The sequence below is a fragment of the Helianthus annuus genome, chromosome 16, assembly GCF_002127325.2.
Source record: "Helianthus annuus cultivar XRQ/B chromosome 16, HanXRQr2.0-SUNRISE, whole genome shotgun sequence".
Lineage (NCBI taxonomy): Eukaryota > Viridiplantae > Streptophyta > Magnoliopsida > Asterales > Asteraceae > Helianthus > Helianthus annuus.
This window is the reverse complement of record NC_035448.2, coordinates 25,415,252-25,437,913: the sequence shown is the minus strand read 5'-3', so window position 1 is coordinate 25,437,913 and position 22,662 is coordinate 25,415,252. Positions and strand designations below refer to the sequence as shown.

The following is a 22,662-nucleotide window of genomic DNA, read 5'->3' as shown; positions in this document are numbered from 1 at the left end:
ACTGTAAAAAGGTGGGGTTATGAACTCACTTGAATATTCATGTGGAAAGCTAGCTATATACGACTTCGTGATGTGGTTTCCAAGGCGAGACTCGCTAGCGTGCATTCTACAACATTCCTAACACGGAATATCTTATATGTTTCTAATTAATGTGGTAACAAATCTACGTGTTACCGAGCTCTACCGAATCGAAAGAAGCGAAGAAGTTATGCTTGCCTAGTTCGTTTATTCGTCGGTATTTAAGGAGTCTTGAAAAGTCTTAGTTCTCGAGAGGTTTAAAATATATGGATATTTATATAAAAGTATATAAATATACTAGTATAATCGTATTAGTTGTCTGGAGAAATTGTACGTGTATGTAAAGTATACTTGCATGAAAGTATATATATATAACAAACTCGTACGACAATTATACAATAAACTCGTATTATATATCGCGTTTCATTTGATTTTTGTCAAGATATTCTTATATGCCGTTCCGGCGTGTAAAATAAATATAAAAAGTTATATTTATAATAAAATCGTCGAGTTGTCGTGTTCGAAAATAAATATATAAAATATTTATTTTTATAGAAGAATTCGCGTTGTACGACATTTGTAATAAATATATAACTATATTTATTTTATAGAAAGAATTCGTATTGGTTGATACTTTAAAGAATTGTCGAAAATGATGAAAGAATTGAAAATACTATATCCCGTTTTATTTTATAAAATCATTGTCGAAAATAATATCAAATTGTCGTTTTTCGTGATGTTGTAAAGTGTCGTTGATATTTGTGTTTTTGTTACTAAAAGATCACATGAATTCCGATAGTTCGTTTTATAATAAAACGCGGTTTAGTTTTACGGATTTTCTCGAAAAACGGGCTGAGTTTCCTCTGTTTTTGGACGGCCCCGACAACACAAGTTGTCCTTTTATTTTCAAAAATCAACAAGATTTAACAATATAAACTCAAGTTATAAAAAAGGTAATACACGAAGCCGCAAACTTTATAATTAACGATTTTTATTATTCGGTTCGAGAGCTCGTTTATCACGTAACTAAAATTATAGAAATAACGAAATAAACGCGCAATTAATTTTTACAAAGTCTTCGCGTCGGGATGTTGACCGAGTCAACTGAGTTGACCAGGTTTGACCGAGTTGACTCGGTTTGACCGAGTCAACTGAACCTAGTTGTCTGTCGGAACCGAGCCATTTGACCGAACCGAGCCGTCTTGACCGAAGCTGTTGACCGCACTTGACCAGTTGACTTGTTTTGACTTGCTTAGTTGACTGAGTCAACTTGCTGAGTTGACCGAGTCAACCTGAACCATTTCAGAAGTTGACTAATCCGCCCGAACCGAACCCGATCTGAGCCGAGACCCACAACTCGAACCAGCTGTAACAATTCTGAACCAAAATCAACCTGAAGCTCACTTGAAAACCAGAAGTCTTGACTGCGCTGAGTTGACTCGTCTGACCCGGGTTAACTCGTCTGACCCGAGTCGACCCGTTATCCAGCTGAACACCAACATCAACTTCAGAATCAAAAGGAAAGTAAAAGAAATAAGCAGGGGAGGAAGGTTTACCGACGAGACCCGACGGACCGAAGCAAGGATCACCGATCCGAGACAAGGACCGCCAGTCCGAGACGTAGACCACCGGTTCGAGACGTGACCGTCGCTCACCATCACCGATTCTCTCTCTCTCCTCTTCGTTCTTTCTCTCCCGTCTCCCCCTGCTCGTCACCGTCGCCGCACCACCACCGGACTGTGGTGGCGGTGGTGATTGTTTTCTGGATCACAAAAGAAAGGGGGCTGCTGTGCTCGTCGGAGAAGAAAGGGCCGCCGGAAAACTCCACGGCCGCCGCTTATGGAGGCGCCGTCGCCGTCGCCGATCGCCGGAATTCGTCTGGTGCCGAATGAGAGAGATCAAGGTGTGTGTGTTAGTGTGTAATTGGTTTCTGTGAAATGAGAAGAAAAGAACTATAGGTTCTTATTTATAAGCAGATTTGGGTTTTGTGGGTTTTGGGCTTGGGCCTAAGGCCCACAAGCCCAAATCTCGTATTTCTAGTGGCCCGAAATCTCCTATGAACTTGTTTTTGTGACCCGAACTCCTCGTAGCGTCGTAAAATATAAATTTGATTCAAAAATAGATAAAATAGCGTCTGTGGTTGTTGTTGTCGCATTTTAATCGTCGGTTATGTAAAAGAGCGTAGGTTGCGTCGGTTGCCGTTCCCATCCGTTTTTCGATCTGGTTTCGTCTACGGTTATAAGAATTAAATTACAAAGCTAAAATGTATTGTAAAAATTTAATATTTGTCGGCGTTGTCAGTATTCTGTTCGGTTTGAATCCGTTGTCGCTTATCATTCAGCAGATTTTTCCGTAAACCACCGTTCGCGCATTGTAAAGTCGTATAGACGTTCCTAGGCACTACAGAGGCCTAATTAAGTTAATCTGTGCTGTAAACACTATTTATTGTCGCGAAATTCTCCTGTTAATCACATAATTAAGGGCGTAAATTACCGGTTATCACAGGTCTCGCGGCGGCGATGGCCGGCGGTCCTGGCCGGCGACGGCGGTGGTCTTGGCCGGTTGGGTTGTGTGTGTTATGTGAGTTTTGGTTTAAGTCTTCCAAACCCAAAAGTGCAAGACCAACATGTATATAAATAATGGATGAAGATCTGTGCATGTTTGCCAAGTGGCGGACATGCATAGTGCATGCGATCCCATTGGCCAAGATTTAGGTGCGCGACAAGTGGCAAGAAGATCCTTTCCGTGTATTGCCATTGGCTGCGATTTGGTGCGCGACAAGTGGCGATGCAAGAGTGTTCTTGTCCCACTCGGTCCACGTACCTGTCTCTCAGTTCAATACCAGCGTATCATTCGTAATTACCAGCTAAATTAGTTAAGTGGAATTTAATTCGTTGCCCACGGTGTAAATATCCAACAGTACAAGCAATTATATGGATCTCTTGTTGAGTAATATGACAAGCAAGGGATAACATGGTCTTATACTCTAAAAACATAGAGATGAGGCGAATACGGGAAGAAATAAAGACATTAGGGTTCCTCTTAAAAACAAGAGTTAAATGCTTGGTTGGTCCCTGTGGTTTGAAAATATTGCAAACTTGATCCTAGTGGTTTACTAATTACACACTTGGTCCCAGTGTTTGTAATTTTTGCACTCGTGTGGTCCTTATCATTAACTTAGTGTAAGTCCCGTAAAACGGATCTTTCAATGATATCAAACAACCTATTGAGTGTGCGGAATCCAATCAATAGGTGATTCAAGAAATAAGATGAAAACAAACAAGAACAAACCGAATACGAAAAACACAACGAATCACCTTTCAACACTTGCACACGATTCTATTACTATGAAAGCAAAATCGTCTGGTACAAGTGTTCACCACTAATCGCTTCCCACTCTAGCTTTCTCTAGAATTTTTTAACAATAAGGTTCAAACCCTAAAACAAGTAGAAAACTTGTTTATATACTAAGTCAAGCCCACTTCCCTACATGGGCTCCCCTTGGGCCTGCTTGGCCCACATGGCCTAAAGCTTGGCCCAAGTGACCTATAAAGGTCCACAACCTAATACTAACTAACCCGGTAAAGCCCAGTTCGTAACCATAGCCCGTTGGATTAATTTGATGCGTCAGTCTTACACTTTAGGGCCTAACAATCTCCCCCTAGACTGATGCCATCAAATTGTCTTCATGACTTGAATTCAGCAACGTCTTCAACGAAATCTATGGTTGTCTCTAAGCTGCAGATGTTGTGGAAGTTCTTGACTTCTGAACTCTCAGCACTGGGTCTCTTTCTTCAGATTTTGTGGTTAGCTTCATATCAGGATCACGATCAGCATTTGCTTGAAAATCTTGTCAAAAAGAATGTGAGAGGAGGATTCTCAGCAGCTCTTTTCTTCTTCAATCTTTGTCTTTCAAGCAGGTTCATGGTACTTCTTCAAATGCACTTTCATTGTCATACGGCGTTTCGTATCCGATTCTTTTGACTCAGGTACATCTTGTTGTTGAGCTGCTTCAGGCTTCTTCAGCAACTAACAACATCTCAATCTTCATCAACCCCTGTTCTTGATTGAAATCAAGTTCTGCACATGCTCACAAACTCATAAGCAAACATTTCTTATGCAACAGGGAGAGTACCACATGAACACTAGGTACATGAAATTTCACAATTTAAATTCTTTCAACTTTTGATGATCAGTCAAATCTTCAAGAACGGTTATATTTTTTAATTTTAAGAAAAACAAATAAACACACTATCTTTGGATTTTTGAATTTTTCTATTTTTTAATTTTTAATTTTTAAGAACTAAAACAAATAAAAACTCAAAATATAAATAACTACCATAATATACAATTACAATTGCAAATGGGATCAAAATTCGTTCTCAGGCAGACTAAGGAACACTTTTCAGTATGAGCCTAATCAAACTGGTCTATGCGATTGCCAATATGTTTGTCCACTTAAACTTTAACACTCAACTTTCAATTTTTCAACTTCGTGATATGCTTAAGGTAATATTATACTATTATACCCGTGTGTCCCATTCCAAGGCATACCCCCGCGATCAAGGTAAGCACAACGATTCATCGTAACAGGTGAGTATACTGATGTCATCCTTTAAGATATCCTGACTGTGTCTAGGTCTGCATATAATCTGTTTTATCATGTTTTGATTTCTTAACACTGAACACCCAAATAAATACTAATCAAATCCCGGAAATGTAAACAGCACACTCTATCATGCAAGTATCTTCCCTACCACATATTTAACAAGTCCAATCCAGATTTCTGAAATCTTAACTGGGAATAGGTTGAGAAGAGAATAGAATAGATCTTAAGCAGAGATGGTATAATATACAGATCAAATGAGTTTTTCTTAATTTGATATAGGTTTCTTGGGGTTTCTTTTGGGCACTAGAGGGCCTCTTTCGGGTGTATTAGATCTATAGCGCGACAACGTACAGCTAGGTCAGCATGTATCTGGATGCAGCAGAAGCTGACGTTGCCTAGCACCTCCAGGTCAGCATATATCTGGATGCAGCAGAGGAGGTACACGACTTTTTCAGAGAAGATTTCAGAATCAGATCAAAATTGTGTGTATCGGGACAACATACAGACATTCAAATAGAAATGAGCTAATTCCAAGTGACTTTCTTTCCTGGGGTTATGTACAATTTTAGTTCTAAGCAGAAGAACAGCCAAGATATCCCCGGATGATTCAACAATGGCTATCTATCAATGCAAGATTTAAGACCATAAAATCATACGCCGTTGGTATGTTACCCACATGGTACATAGTTCGTTATGTTTATATCACTTAGTATCTTTTATCATGTTGAGCGTCAAGCCTATCGACATATCACAGTAGATCCTAGTCTTTTCAGCTATGGCACCTTACATGTGTTAGTCAAACCCTTTAACACGAACATTTATTTCACTTCCCATATCATGCAATTTTTCTTTTTGGCTTTTTCATTTTTCTAATGTTTTTGTGTTTTTCTCATTTTCTCCCCCTAAAGCAATACATATATACAGCAAACTCTTTTTGTATTTTTCTTTTCTGAGTTTTCTTCCCCTAAACTCTATATATGTCTCTCTCCCCCCCTAAATTTGTGCATAAATCTTGGATTTTTGCGCAAATTTACCATTTACTAGAGAAAGGACACTTTATATACAAAGTTATAAACTAAGAAAAAGAGAGAAAAGAAAAAAATAATATTTTTGTTTAACCGTTCTATCATCAGATTGAAGACTAACCATATTCAAATCAAAGTACTGAATTTAAACGGTACCTTTTGCTGATCATTTCTTACTTCTTTTATCTCCTTCAAAGGAAACACATCATCTGTAAAAAATTTGAACTTTTTGCAACAGTGAAATGTTACCCGTTTTTATCTCTGGAACAACTGCTATCAACATTCCAGAGATTGTCAACAGCTCCTCCTTAGTTGTTCCTGAAAAGTGAGGAGATTAGTAAGACATGGGTACCCAGGCCATCGTGGTCCTGGGATTTCCTGAAGCATCAAAGTAAGACACTTCTTTCAAACACAAGTCCCCTTTAATTTCAAGGATTGGAGACGTTGCTGCTTTGGATTTGGGTTTCCAAAACTGTTTCGGTCTAGCAAACGCGTTTGTTGCCTTCGGTTGAGCAACTTTAGTTGTTTCAGGTTTGTTAGTTTTAGAAACACGTTTTTGTTCCTGAACAGCCTTGCGTTTGTTTTTAGCAGCATTCCAATCCCCATCAGAAGGTTTAACCTTGGGATTCACATTCTTCATTGCCTTAGGTGAAGATACCTTCATTGGCTTGGAATGATTGTTATCCTTTGATGTAACCCTCTGATTTTGCATATAATAGGGCACATAGGGACGATGTGTGCAATTTCGAGCAATGTGACCAGCAATGCCGCAATTGAAGCATGTTTTTCTCTTTACGTAGAAGGCATTCTGATCAGCTGGATTTGCTCTTGCAGGTCCTGAAGGACAAACCGGTCCTTTTTGTGCTTGATGCGCCTGCATATTTCTCTTAGACGAAGACGAATTTGGGTGCTTGTATTTGTTGTTTGCAGAAGTCTTGTTGCTCTGAGCACCATTCTTCGTCTTTTCTCCCTTATTGGAGCTTTCAATCACCTTGTCATGAGCCTTATGAGATCGTGATTGTCCTTGATGAGCAGACTTCGTATACTCCCGACTTTGATCTGCCCGTTTTGGCTCATTCCGCTTGTTGTGAACCGGCTCACAAACATCGGCACAAGAGTGAATATTTGCATTTTGTTGCACGTTTGGGCGATGAACACAATTTCTAGCAATGTGCCCTGGAATTCCACAGTTGAAACATGTCTGTCGCTTCAATGTATGGAGATTCGGAGAGCCAGCAACAGTAGCTGATCTGATGGGTCTAGATGAGCGAGCTTGCTTAGCATGCTTAGGTTGCTTTGCTTGTGTTCCATGTGCCTTTTCAGATTTCTTTTGTACCTCTTCTTTTTCCAAATCTGGTTCAGTTTTAATTTCAGAAGATGTAGAAGTTTCATCAACACGCGTTTCTTCATCACATGCATCAACGGTTTCCAATGGGGTCCCGCTAGATTCAACATTAGGGACTCCCACTGAGACCGATTCAGAAGAAGAATCAGGATATTCTTGATTTTCTTGAGAAGAAGTTTCAGTGGTTTCACTGAATGTATCCTGAGGGACCTCACCTGCAACACTATCATCTGACATATTAGAACCATCACATTCACAATTATTAACCGAAGAAAATTCATCACCAGAATTAATGTTCACAGTTTCAACACAAACATCATCAGTCTTGCCCAAAACATCAGGCCCATTACCAGCTAAAGAAAGTAACATGCTAAAAATACTTTGTCCCAAAATAAGATCAGGATTATTTTCATCAAAACAAGGTTTTTGTGAATCAGAATTTAAAACTTGTTCTCCCCCAAGTGTCTCTTCACATTTCACATCAACTTTTTCTGCACATGCAAACGACTGGTTAGGATCAACATTTCCTTTTGAGACAAAATTCATTGAATGACCTGGTTGTTTATCAACAGATTTGCTGTTGATTGATGACTTATCAGTTTTTGGACCGTAAGTCATCTTTCCCTCATTAATTAACTCCTCTTCCGTGAAAGGCATATAAGTGTAATTATGATTGTATGGAGGAGGAGTTTTTGTGTATCCCAGACCAGCCCCTTTCTTTTCTTTGTACTCTAGTTGTATGTCACAAATGTTCTTGACCAAATTACTAGAAGTGTCAAATTTTTTAATATTGATTTCATTTACCTGATATTTGACTTTCAAATCTTCTAATTCTTTGGTCAAGTCACTAATTGTTGCTAGAGCATCTAAAAAATTACAGTTTTTAGCACTGAGGTCTTCTTTTAACTGAACTATATCTTTTCTTTGGGCCTCAATTTTTTCTTTGTAAAGCTTTTCATTTTTGGCCAACGTAAAGTTTTTATTTTTAAGATCTTGATAATCTTGAATAAGTTCAGCGTTGTGTAACCGATATGCCTCAACTCTTTCTCTACACTCAGGAGTGCAAAAGACTGAAAGCATCTCTTCACGTAATGTCATAATTTCAATGAGTGGTTGATACAAAACACAAACCAAACGAACACCCGTGTACTCGCTAACTCAAACTCTTTTAATCGAATGATCCCGCTTTCTGAACCGCACCTCAAAACCTGTCAAAACCGTTATCACAAACAATCCCTTTTTTTTTATTTATTTTTTTTTATAATTTACAAAATAAATAATAAACAAAACTATTATTATTATTATTATGATTATTATAAACAACCTAATGATTTTGAAATGATGACAAAATGATTAGTTAATTATTATTATTATTATAACCTAAAGAAAAACCTAATGATAACTGTCTGTCTTCTTCGTTCAACGAATAAACGATGGAGGTACGGTGAATATCGTCGGAGATTTGAACGGAGATTGAAACGTTGATGATGAAGATGATGGCAGTGATGCAGCAGACTGTGATCGTGATACCAGACTGTGATCGTGATCGGTGTCCGATGGTGTGGTAGACAACGGTGATAGACAACGGTGTTGATGATGACTGTGGTAGACAACGGTGGAGAGAGAGGTCGACGATGGAGAGAACCAGTGATGATTGGAGATGGGAACCGCAGATGGCGTCGGAGATTGTGATGAAGATGAGGGTGGAGGTACTCGTTCGAATGATCGGTGGAGGTTGATGATGATAGCTGCAGGTTCCCGGCGACAATGATCGGAGAAGATGGAGAAGATGGACGGAGGTTGCAATTCGGAACCGATCACCTGACTCGAAACCTCAGTGAGATGGGACTCGAAAACGTGGAAGTGATGACTCGAGACCTTGATAACTCGAGACCTTGAAACAATGGTTGCGACAACGTCGGACTCGGAACCGCGGTTGCGACCGTGATGAACCGAGATCTTGATTGCGACTGTGGAGGTGACTCGAGACCACTGCTAAAATGAATGATGAATCGAGACCTGCTGAAACCTGTGACTCGAGATCTTGTGAGTCGAGATCAGTTGAGTCCTTAAGACTGGGACTCGAAACCGTGAAAACTTGAAGATGACAACACACGTGTCTGCTATTAGCTGAGGCAATGAAGATGATGTCGAAGACTCGAGACCTGTTGTAAGATGGAGAGGGACTCGAAACCAGTGATTGTCGAAACCGTTGTTGCGAGATGAAGACTTGAAATAAGAAACAATATTGACAGTTGTATCAAACTCCGAGATACTTGGAAATTTTTTTAAATCAAGATACTTTTCAAATTTAAAAGATTATGATTAACATCAAGATATTTCCGGAAAAATAAAAAGGTTTTAATCCTTTAACAACCTTTTCAAAATCTAAGCATCAAAATATACCAATTTTTTAAAAAATTTGGACGAACACTATGAAGAGCGCGAAGAACACGGTAAACAAAAATTTCAAATCTTGAATATTTGATATCACACCGAGCCTAGAAGCAGGTTCTTTGGCTCTGATACCACTTGTAAGTCCCGTAAAACGGATCTTTCAATGATATCAAACAACCTATTGAGTGTGCGGAATCCAATCAATAGGTGATTCAAGAAATAAGATGAAAACAAACAAGAACAAACCGAATACGAAAAACACAACGAATCACCTTTCAACACTTGCACACGATTCTATTACTATGAAAGCAAAATCGTCTGGTACAAGTGTTCACCACTAATCGCTTCCCACTCTAGCTTTCTCTAGAATTTTTTAACAATAAGGTTCAAACCCTAAAACAAGTAGAAAACTTGTTTATATACTAAGTCAAGCCCACTTCCCTACATGGGCTCCCCTTGGGCCTGCTTGGCCCACATGGCCTAAAGCTTGGCCCAAGTGACCTATAAAGGTCCACAACCTAATACTAACTAACCCGGTAAAGCCCAGTTCGTAACCATAGCCCGTTGGATTAATTTGATGCGTCAGTCTTACACTTTAGGGCCTAACACTTAGGTTAGATTTCTCAGTTAAGTATGTGTGAAATTACTAATTTACCCTTAAAGGTTACAAAAAGATAAATTAAAGAGATGGCCCACCACCATCATCTTCCCCGTCTCTCTCTCTTTCTTTCACCATTCTTCTACGTAACAACCACCATCCATCTCCACCTAATCTTCCAAAACCTCTAAATTTAAAACAAAAATAATCTCTAAATTTAATTATCTAAAATTTCTATACATAAGAACCAAAACTGCAACCTACAATGACTACAAACTCTTCCTATTCTCCAACTAAACCTACTCACCATCAAAATCCACTAATACACAAACAATTTCATAAACCTAACTTTGAATCAGTAATAATATTATTGTCGTCATTAATTACCGTTGAGTGATCAAACAAAATGGATCTCCTTCTTTGGCGTAAGCTTCACCGGCGGCCATGGCAATGTCTCGCATCACCAGTCGTTCTTCCTCTGGCGACCGCCCCGGCGGAGTGACGTTAGCCATTATAATCTCTGCCATAGCTTCTTCTTCACTTCTTCACTTCTTCACTGGTTCAGTATGTGTTACAAATTAAGAGTTATTGTTTGAAGTCAAAACTGAAAGCAGAAAGCTCTCTGCCATGTGTGGTTCGATTTTTTTTTAACAGATTTGAAGAGTGTTGTTGATCGGTGATGTGATGTGTTGGTGAAGAAGCATCCTTATGAACGCCCAAGTGATTTAGACGTGAAGAGAGAGACCTGGGCTAGAGAAAGTGCGGTGCTTGTAGTGGTGGTAAGGGGTGTTCGGTGGTGTTGGGTGTTCAGTGGTAGTGGTGTTTGTTTGAGAAAAGAGAGGGGGATGGTAGTGATGGTGATTTGGGGAAGAAGTGGGGGTGGGATCATAGATGCAGAGGTTTCAATATATTATATATATACTGATTTTAATTTTTTAATTCTTTGTTTTTAATTGTTTAAGGGTAATATAGTTATTTCATACATAGTTAACTGAACAGAGGTTAGGTTAGGGGACCAACCGAGTTCATTTTTGAAAACTTTGGGGACCATGCGTGTAATTAGTAAACCACTAGGACCAAGTATGAAATTTTTGCAAACCACAGGGACCAACCAAGCATTTATTTCTAAAAACAATTCAAAGTTGGAAACACTTGAGTGGTTATCTTGGTGTGATTTTGAGCTTTAATGTAACATTCGGTTAGTAATTTCCATATTCTGTATTCTCTTCTCGTTTCCAATAAAAGCAGCCTTTCAAACAAAAAAAGTTAACAAATAACTAATAAATCGAGTCAAAGCCAAACATGAGCTTGACAAATGGAGATTTATCAAGTTAAACTCTCACTTGACATCTATTATAAATGGTACACCGTTATATATAGCTCAGAGTTGTTTTTAAAATGGTCAGATTTATATCGATTTCACTATATCATGCCCTAGAATTTAGCTACATTCTCGTCATTGCAGGGTTAGCTTAGTTCTTGATTGCAGTTATTTATATATGAATAAATGAATTATTTGATTAACAACCAAAATCAAGGGGTCTTCTTATTGGTACACTATCAAAATCTAGCAATATTCTAGAGTGAATATTTTTTTATTCAGACTTCACATGTAGGAGTTTAAGAATATCATATTTCCAGACTTATAAGACTTCATATGGCAATATCAGGTATGTAAGTGAACTCACAATTGTTGGAACTGGATAATTTTATTCATCAACACAAGAGCTTAAATACACAAGGGAAACACAAACACTGTAAACACACGATGGCCACATAAACAAACATGCAAACAAGAGAAAATCTACCCACTACTTGACAACATGGACTACCCACTTTATCCAGTTATACCCAACGACTCTTTTCTAGAATATGACTCAAAATGACAAGTATAACCTTAATTTAAGACACTTCATGCAAAGACTCAAAACATACAAACATGCAGACTGTTGATTATTTGGGACATTGTGTGCAATTCATATTCTTTTGCCCAGGAAGCATCACATTCTCGACTTTGGCCTGCAACCATGAACCAGAATAGAAGAGCTTTGGTGGAGGTGGAGGTGGAGCCGGAGTACTCGGTTTATACTTGGAACAATCGAAGCTGCATATGCTAAGTTGTTGCTTTTCAACTACGAGGCAGTATCCTGATTCTGCCTTCTCATTTGTCTTGCAGTGTTCAGTACACTGCTTCTCGTCACACTTTTCATGATAAAGGTTGGTTACCCTGTCGCAATATTGTACCGGTGCGCTTTCTGTTCACGTCATGCGAAAAAATGGAACTTAGTTATGGAAAGTTATTTGATTTTGAAATTAAGAAGACGAGAACCAGGGAATATGAAACTACACCTTTGATTAAATAAGGTTTTTACATTATTGTTTATTCCTTAGCAAACATTTGTATATTAAACATTATTAACAAGGAAAAAACAAGTCGATATTACTCAATGTGTGTATATATAGAGTATGTTTTGGAAAAGTAGTTTACTTTGGAAACCATTTTGGATTTCTAATATATCTATTTTAACTTAGTTTATCGCACTTGAAAGTGTGACTTCGTAGAACTCATATTTATTTCGACTGAACATCGAATTTAGGTGAAATAACATTTAATAACCACGAATTCAACGAAAACATACTTGCCAACCTCGAGTTTAATTAGGTTTACAGTGAAGTTGCTTTTCCAAGTGTGCACTTCAACTAAATTCGGTATTGGCTTACCGACATTTAAGAGACAACCCGAATGCTCTTTTAATAACATAAAAATCAATGAGTGTACATATTGACACACCAAGTTGCCTATTTGCAAACTAAACCCTATCTCTACGGCTCTATTTACGCCTCGTATAGAGCTATACGCAGCATACGCTGCGTATAGCCCTATACGAGGCGTAGGTATGGGATAGGTACACGACCAGTCAGTCAACCTCGTACACTGTCAAATCATGCAGATATACGCCGCGTATAGTGCCATACAAAGCTAGTATACGAGGTACTTATACGCTGCGTAGAGAGCTATACGCAGCGTATGTCAGTCAGATTTGACGCTTGTTATATTATTTTAATTTAAACCGTAGAATATTCAAACGGTATAATATTTTCGAACCATACACGAGTATTTTAAAATAATTAACGGTATAATATTTAAACGTTTATAATATTCGAACCGTACTAGACTTGGTATAATAATTTAATTTAAACGATAACAATATAATATATTCGAACCGTATCTGAGTTTTTCAAAAAAAATTAACGGTATAACATTAACGGTTATATATTTTAAGCGATTTAATGTTTGAACCGGGTGGGAATTTATAACACAAATACACCAAACTAACAAAACGAAATTCTGATGGGTTATATACGGTGCGTATAAAGCTATACATAGCGTATACAAACCCTAGTTATCTGTGTCTATGATTGCTTGGTCAGACACGCTGAAATTCATGCAACCTATACGCTGCATATAGTTGTATACGCAGCGTATATAAACCCTAAAATAGCCACCAGAAGTGTGTGAATAGTCGGGCCAAATTGATGTACAATAATCATTAAACTTTAAATTGCGAAATATAAATTTTGTCTGAGCACCTGCGATAGATATGATGGAAAAAAATGCAAAGAAAACAGTTAAAGTTTTTACCTTTTTGAATGTAGACAAATTGAACTTGCGTAAAGCAAATGTCGAGAATATTGGGAATAATTATAAGAGAAGGAAGAAATTAAAAGAAAATATGTTTGGGAGTTATAAACCTTCACAAAAAGAACTTCAAATTAAATTATCAAAATTTTGTATGGTACCAACTTATATTAAGTTAACTACCATTTTCGTATATGTGGTTTGTATAATTACGACAATTCAGGCTACATTTTCAAATTTGTACAACTTTTGTCCCTGGCATTCATGAATCGTGCTACTTTGCTCCGAAAAGTTAACGCTCATTTAATTTTGTATGTTTAATGAAAGGTAAAAAAAGGTCGTTGTACAATATTATTTGAGTTAATGTCATTTTCATCTCTATGGTTTGTCCAATTAGGTAAATCCATGTTAAAACAAAACAAATACATCAAAAGCCATCCACTTGGTCCATTCTAATGGACTAGATTTAGAGCGATTTCTAATCCACTGATGGCTAGGCTTTTCATTGGTTCTCCATTATCGAACCAAAAGCATTGATAAGTTTGATCAATTAAGACTACAATCTGGATTAAAAACAAAAAATAACAATGAAATAAATAAGATTGATTATGCACCTGATATTGCAAGAACGAAGACGAGCAAAAGCAATACTAAGTAAGAAACTGAATTGTTCGCCATTTTCGAGTTGACTGAAGAAGAGAGCTTGGCAATGAGTTATTTATAAGTGAAGAAAGGAGTTTCAAGAACATACGTGTGGAAGTTAACCAAAATCTTTAACAAATAAAAAGCATTTTAAAATGTCAAAACTTCATCACATGTGGGATTATATGATTTAATGTTAGATGGCTATGCACTTCCCATTAACCCTATAGAAATCGTATTTTATTATACGGTTCCTATTGGGGTCACTTTTCAGACCCTTTTTAGTTCTGAACTGCAGGCATGCTAGAGCATATCGTAACAATAGGAATCGTATTGCCTTATATGATTCCTATTTGTATCGCATTTAATGGTTTAAACCTTATGAGAAGCGTATTGGGCTATAAGTTCTCCAATTGAAGGATGTATACAAATTTTGGGATGTGTAGATACCATCATCCTTTAATAAAATCTCAATTTCGGTTGTTTTGTTATGTATAAATATAGTGGTATTGATCACTTGTATAAATTGGTCTGATTAAGTGTCTCTAAATTTACAAGAAAAACTACATATTTTCAATTGGTCTAGTTGTGGATAGTGTGTAGTATTAGATTCTTTTTTAACCGCAAAACATATATTTCACTAAGAAGCCACTTGCAAAAAGCTAGAAACTGCCAAACGACCACATATAATTTTTACACTTAAAATTTTATAAACTAGGTTTAAAAAAGTTCGCCACGTTGCGGCGAATTTCTTTTGTTATTTAGTCTGTGTTTACATGCGTTTTGAAATCACTACGAACGTGTTGCGAACGGAACTGCTGACAAAAATAAAAAGAAAATGTAGAAAAAAACACTAAAAGATAACCGAAAGAAAATCAACCAAAAAGTTGTATGTTAATGATGTTGTTCCTATGAAACCCGTGGTCAGAAATGAGCAAATTGTTCCGGGTACCGGTACCAAATTTGCCGAACCGAAAGATCTTAAGTACCAATTCGGTACTGACTTTTGGCGTTCCTGTTAGCGCTTCACTACCGTTTTTACCATCATATACCGGTACCGTAACCGGTATTTTGGGTATCAGTACTGATTCTGTATCGGTTGGCACCGAGCTTATTCCTACCCCTGAAACTAAAAAGAGAAAAAAACTAAAAGTTGAAGAAAATCAACAAAATAAAGTTGTACGATACCGTTGTTCGTACGGTAACCGTGATCAGGGATGAGCAAATGGTACCGGGTAGTAGCACTGAATTTCCCGAACCAAAAGATTTCCAATATCAATTTGGCACCAACTTTTGGTGTTTACTATATTAGTGTCGGTTTTTACCCTCATACCGATACCGAACAGGACCATCCCGGTATTTTCGATACCAGTACTGGTTCGGTACCGGTTGACACCAAGCTTATCCCAACCCCTGATATTGAAAAAAAAGATTAAAGTTAAAAAGTAAAGAAAATAACTATTATTTTAATATTAAAATAATAAAAGTATTAAAAAACTATATATTATTATAATATTAAAGTCACTATTCATTTCAATTCCTTTAGTAATATATATTAATAATAATAATAACTAATGTGTTGGTTCTAATTAAAAAAAAACAATAATGCAATTTACACTTTAAATTTTATAAATAACTAGTGTGTTAGTTCTAATTAAAAAAAAACAATAATGCAAACTATACGGCCATACGTAGTGAGTATTATAGGGGCATGAAGAGAATTGATAACGCTCCTAACACCGTCCTCGTGGTCGTTATAGGTGCATGAATGGGAGGGACGTTTCAAGTATAATGCTTAGTGAAAAGAAATAAAATTGGAAAGTAATGATTGAAAAGACATTAAGTGGTGTTAATCATTACACAATATTTAGGGAGAATTATAATCTTGATATAGCGGAAAATGCCCCTCAAATGGCATTAATCATACGGATCGTGTAAAGGAAAACAATTTAGAAGATTCATTACTTCGTTTATAGTTTTCTGTGTAACTTGGTTCTTTTTTTGCATAATGTTTGCAGAACTACGTAGTATTTTGTTTAAATTGGTTATAGATATTAGATTTTACTAAACCATGTGAACTTTGTATGTTAGTGTCTTCATGTAACTATGTTTAAAAGTTGCCTTAGGATGCTTTATATGTTTTTATATTATTATGTTATCATTTTCAATCATTTTCTTTGTTTTATTGGAAACATCTTATCTTTATTTATTTTTTTAGAGTAAACTTTCATTTTGCTCTTTATAGTTTTATTGTTTTAACGGTTTTGTATCAGTCTTTTAAAAATTGTCATTTTTCTCCAATAATTTACTATGTTTTTCCTTACTCCATGGCCTTAAATACATCCATAATGGCTGTTAACTAGAAGGAGATTTTAGTAATTTTAAGAATAAAAGTATGGGCATTTTGGTAATTTACTTGCAAATATATTTCTATGATAAATACACACACATGATTGTCATGTACACTGTACACACTCTCCCTCCTCTCTCTTTTGTCTCTCTCTCTCTCTCTCTCTCTCTCTCTCTCTCTTTCTCTACATGATCTGTCTCTCTCATCTCCATCACCAACCACCACAACCCAACACCACTCACCATCAAGCCTAACAGCCACAACCGCCTGCTACCTGCACCAATAACCACCACAACCAGCCACCAACACCAACAATCAACCACCAACACCAACAATCAACCACCAACACCAAACTGCCGCCACCACTAACACCTATAACCAGCACCACCTAATCAACTACTACAGCCTGCCATCAACACCAACAGCCACTGTTGTACCACATCCACCGCCGAATCCCACCACCGACACTTACGACTACACCCGTTACCACCACCACCTACCGAACATAGATTGAAGCACAGATCTGAGAGAAACAAATGGATACCACCACTACTAGCACCAACACTTCTCCGATCAGCTTGAGTTGAGCTTTAACCATCTCCATCGTCGGGTTTCTTCATGAAACCCCTAAAACGTAATCGCCATGATTTGGTACTTGAACCACCAGGTGGCTAGGGTAGGTTGGTGGTGCTTGAACCATCGTTTAGATCTTATCAAAACAGGTGGGTGGTCTCTGACTATAGAAATCGTATTTTCTTATACGCTTCCTATTGAGGTCACTTTTCAGACCTTTTCAGTTCTAAACTACAGGCATGTCAGAGCATATCGTAAGAATAGGAATCGTATTGTGTTATATGATTTCTATTGGTGTCACTTTTCAGACCTTTTCAGTTCTAAACTACGCCCCATGCCCAATCTTTGGAACTGGCAATCCTGTTTTAAGTCAGACAGTAAGCTGAACACAGGGCCGTGCCCACTCAACACGCCCCCGTGCCCAAGATTCAGTTACTGAAAACAGAACCGTAAGATCCCGACGTTTGGTAAATTCTGAAACAAAAATGAGTGATGATGATTTTTGTTACTTTCGGCACTCTTATGGTACGTGGTTTCAATTATGTGGAGGCAGGCATAAAGAATTAGAATGTTATTTTCTTAACTATAAGCCCCACTATATAGACCCATTGTTTCCCTGTATCCTTAAGAGGGGCGAAAGTAAAAATAATCCTTATCTCTCCCTCGAAGGCGCCCAACCAGATATTTTAGGGGAAATGCTTCTTAATGAACTATTTCAACTAGAAGATCTGATTCTTGATTGGTTAAAGGAACTTAGGATGGATTTTCTAAATTCATCTCAAGACAATAACCAAGAAGAAGTGTTGGGATCGCACTCAAACAACCTCGTTGCTCCCGATAATACCTTCGACTCTAGCAAAGACTTGGACGATAGTCGTCCCTGTGTCGATTGTGCCGTGAAGGACTCCCCATCGACTTCGTTCGATGCATACATAGACCTGAGCGATTCGGCATACACCTTCTTTAACAAGAGCCTGGAAAAGGGTTGGACTTGTCCACCTACATATAGCATAGGAATCACCCTCACCGACAACCTCTTGCGTTCTCGTCTTAACCTAGGTCAATTGAGGTATCTTAGGCACTTTGGGGTTGTTCCATCCAGTAAGGAATCACTCGATCCGGATAAGTTCCTTAAAACAATAGACAAACTTCATAAACAGCCCTTCGACACGGGGCCGTGTCCGGCCAACACGCCCCCGTGTCCACCAAAAGATTCTTTTCTGATTTTATCAGAATACGGACAAAAATGTGTCAGGATTCTGTCTGCACACGGGGCCGTGTCCAGCCGACACGGTGCCGTGTCCAACGTGTTGTCGTTTTCTATAAATACAGCATGATTCCTCCTCATTTGGACCACTTCAAAAGACAGAGATTCCTGAGATCTTCACTCATACTATCCTAGGTATGTTCTAAAAAAAGGTTCTCAAGAACCATCTTATCTTTTCCACTTTTGTCCATTACCTTCTCCCTCAAATTTTAATTAACACCTCTATTAGAGTTGGAAACTTCATGATTCCAACCTTTAATGAAGTGTTTGTAAGATCTTATTCAAGGAATCTTGTCTAAAATAAGTCATGCAAACTTTTTTTTAAATTATTTGTGCTTAAACTTTACATATAAACCAGTAAAATAATTTAAAAACTGCAAGATTCCTTGATATAAAAACTTACAGACATCTGGACACGGGGCCGTTCTCATCGAACACGGGGCCGTGTCCGAGGGTCTGTTTTACAAAAATTTGAGCTCGTTACGGTCTTTCCTCTCAGAATGGCAAGCAGAACAAGCGGAACGTCTGCATCACACGCAAGGAACAACCGAAACAGAAGGAGGTCATTTACGGCAGAAGACTCTCTTGTAAACTATGTTTACGCCCTAAGAGAAGCTATAGATGAAATGACGGGGGTGTAAGAAGCCTTGGTCGACCGCATCAACCATCTAACGGTGGGACTGGAAGGGTGTCTCCGGGAAGTTAACCTCCTGCACCAGAGGTTGAACATTCTCGCATCACCCCCTTTGGTACCTATAATAACCCAAAGGGCATGGAACGTGGTGCCTGAAGTTATCATACCAGCCGAGTGGTATGCCATGCACCCGGGGCCTCCTAGGGACATATTGCAAGGAGTCCCGGTTGGCGCTACCCCTACTCCGTAAGATGTTGAGGAAAACGAGGCCACCTTCTTTCTCCCAAGAGAAATAGAAGAATGGCTTTAAAAACATCTGGGAAGATAACACTCGGCTAAGAAGTCCTACTACATTACCGAGGATGAATTCCCGGAATTTTGGTTCTTAACAAGGGATTAGGACTCCTTATGATAATTTTATGTTTCACTAGATCTATCTAATTTAGGGCTTTTTATTTCTTATTTGTTTTTTTTTATTTTTTTAGGACTATGTAATCCTCTCTATGATTTTTAATAAATGGATAGTCTTAAGGTTTGAATGGTGTTATAAGAAATAATACACACTCTGGATGGTGAAGGATAACAAGGGAAACGAGAAACATCGCCCCATGCAATAAAACAGAGCAATCCGACAACGATCTCCCATTACAGTAGGCTCAGCACGGGCCATGTCCACCCAACACGGCCCCGTGCTGCACAATCTGCAGTAAATCGCTCAGTTCAGGTAACTGGACACGGGGTCGTGTTCACTGGACACACCCCATGCCCAGGCTTCTGTTTCTTTTCTTATTTTTTTGTCATTTGCACCTGAACACGGGGCCATGCCTGGTCCCCACGGGGCCGTGTCCAGACTGCCAATAATATAAAATTTTGTTTTAAACACCATTTTACACATTCAATCAACCTAAAAACTTATTTTTTGGACACATTGAGGACAATGTGTAATTTAAGTGTGGGGGGATGCTAAAACCTTGAATTTTGCAAGTCCTAATAACGAGCCTTACACAAAACTCTATTGGAACCGCTAATTACCCCAAATTTTTTCCAAAAATTTTCATTTTTTTTACTTGTCTAAGTTTAAGTTGGGAATTCAAGTCTTAACAAGGTTATATTTTTACAAATTTACAACCGATAGCGTCGTGATAAAAAGAACCAACATAAGAAAATTATGAAAAGGCATGACAAACTTAGTTAAAATTCGATTATATATACTTGACCACATAAAAACCCTTTTCCCACAAAAGTGAGTTTTGAGCCTTTAATGAGCATACAAATATATATATCTTTACACTAAATGCTCATTTTTCGTTTCTTGTGTGAATAGCCGCTTGGTTCATACGACTCTAGAACTTGCCACAACAATACATTCCCGGTCCTTACCAACTTAAACCCGAGTAAGTAAATGATGGAGGCATTAGGACTAACTTTTTTTTTCATTCTATACCATTATTTTTCTTTTTTTTTACCACCTACCCAAAAATCCCCCTAGTTAACACCTTTGAGCCTAAACCTTTTCATTTCTTAACCCAAAACAACCCTTTTTACCCACCTAAACCTTTTTATTTATTTTTTTTAGTAACAACGTTCGGTTCTCTTATGACTTTAAAAAAAATAATAATAATAATAATAATAATAATAATAATAATAATAATAATAATAATAATAATAATAATTTCGATGAAGCCAAACAAACAAACAAAGTTTATCAAATATCTTTGTTTGAACAATCCATCGAAATAAAATAAAAATATGAAAAATAAAAAGTCTTTCAAACCGACGTTTGTTACGCCTTTCGCCCTTTTTACTAACCACTAACCCAACCACCCACCTTTAGCCCAAGCCAAAAACCCATAAAGTCCTCTTGATATTTACAAAGGTGTATAGTTAAAAAGGAGGAGGATTGATTGCTTGGCAAGCTTATGGTAGAAGTAAGTTCCATGCCGCTCTCGAGTGATTCACTAAAAAAATACACCTTCGGCCGAGTGTTGAGTGATCTCCCGTGAGGTATGTGAACTTGTATATAAATGAGATTTTAAAAAGGTACGTTATGCCCAAATAAGTAATTTATCTTAAGGAATGTTCTTAATAAATCATGCCGAATAGGATTGTAAATAAATAAAAATAAAACCTCAATAAAGAATCTTGAAAATCCCGACACTCTATGACAAGCCCAAAAACCTTATCTTCTACCCATTCCATTTGGGAGTGAATAAAGCCACATTATAAAGAGTTTTGCTTGAGGACAAGCAAAGATTCAAGTGTGGGGGTATTTGATATGCGCAAAATGCAACATATAAATTATATCAAATGTGGCATAAAACTAACCCTTTTTTAGTACTAATGTGGGAAAAAGTGTGTTTTTCTCTTCCTATTGTATTTTCAAGATTAAATGAGCTCAAATTAACAAAAGAAGCAAAAAGATAGTAAAATCTAACATTAATACAAGAAAAGGAGCAAAAGTGGAATGCTCGACCCCTCAACAGCATCTTCCCAAGCAAAAACCAAGAAAACAGAAGACTGAACATGCCCCGTGCTCAGCGAGCACGGGGCCGTGCCCAAGAAGCAGCAGAAAAGACAAATCCTTAGAAGCTTCTATTGCCCACCACGGGGTCGTGCCCATTGGACACGGGGGCGTGGTCAGATTCCTGCAGGCGCATTTATTGTAATTGCGAATTACAATTAATGAGGAGAGAGACAAGGATGGACACGGGGCCGTGCCCGAGCTTCTGTTCAGCCTATAAATAGGAGTGTTTGGAGCCATTTCAACTCATCCATTGGCACACCACCTCTCTCACACTTCACCCACCACCCACCACCACCATAACACCATCATCCACCACCATCATCCATTGTCCATCATAGAGTGTGTGAGTCGTCTCGGGATCCAAGATTGATCGTAAGAGTTCTTGACAATCAAAGGCCATGTTTGCCTAATTCTCTTACATCACTTGGTGAAGACAAGTGTTTAGTGTAATACTTTTTATTTTTAATCTTTTGCACTTTTTAATTGGTTTTGTATTAATGACTTTAATTACTAGTTTCTTATGTTGAAGGTGATTCTTCCTTATCGTTTGTCCGTGGTGTCTTGGCATTATTTTATTGTCTATATAAAATAAAAGATTTTCACAATTCATATCTCCACGGTCTATATGGAGGTATGTTGGCTACCTGGTCGGGGGTTAAGGAAACGGTTTGGTAAGAGTCTTGCCATTGTTCAGTGTATAGATCATGCAAAGGACCTGGGTCAAATTTAGTAGGACCTCCTTCAATACCCAAAGGTATTGGATGGCGGGGGTCCAAACTCTTTGATCCCCTCATAAGTTAAACTACTATTAAAACTTTAACCCAGCTACTTAGGACTGTATCCCTGCTGACTCAGACTACTTAGCTGAGGGTAACGTCACCTTCAAAAGAGGGGCCTACCACATTATGCATTAATAACTTAGTTAATTATCTTTCAATAATCCGACCCTTTAGGATTGTATCCTTGCTGACTCAAACTACTGGGTTGAGGGTAACGTCGCCTTCAAAAGAGGGGCCTACTACAATAACTAAGATAATCTC

General features: G+C 37.9%; 1 protein-coding gene and 1 long non-coding RNA gene across 2 annotated transcripts; both read right to left on the bottom strand.

Moving 5' to 3' along the window:
- Positions 1-975: 975 nt before the first annotated feature.
- Positions 976-1,938, bottom strand: LOC110917630. Its single transcript, XR_002580718.2, has 2 exons — positions 1,575-1,938; positions 976-1,506 (listed from the first exon to the last, which is right to left on the bottom strand). It is a non-coding gene; the product is annotated as an uncharacterized LOC110917630 (long non-coding RNA).
- A 9,744-nt stretch (positions 1,939-11,682) lies between these two features.
- LOC110918061 (anther-specific protein SF2-like) lies at positions 11,683-14,312 on the bottom strand. The gene is made up of 2 exons (XM_022162447.2): positions 14,247-14,312; positions 11,683-12,247 (listed from the first exon to the last, which is right to left on the bottom strand). Exons 1-2 carry the CDS (start codon positions 14,308-14,310, stop codon positions 11,946-11,948), a joined length of 366 nt encoding a protein of 121 aa, XP_022018139.1. The 5' UTR covers positions 14,311-14,312; the 3' UTR covers positions 11,683-11,945.
- Positions 14,313-22,662: the final 8,350 nt, after the last annotated feature.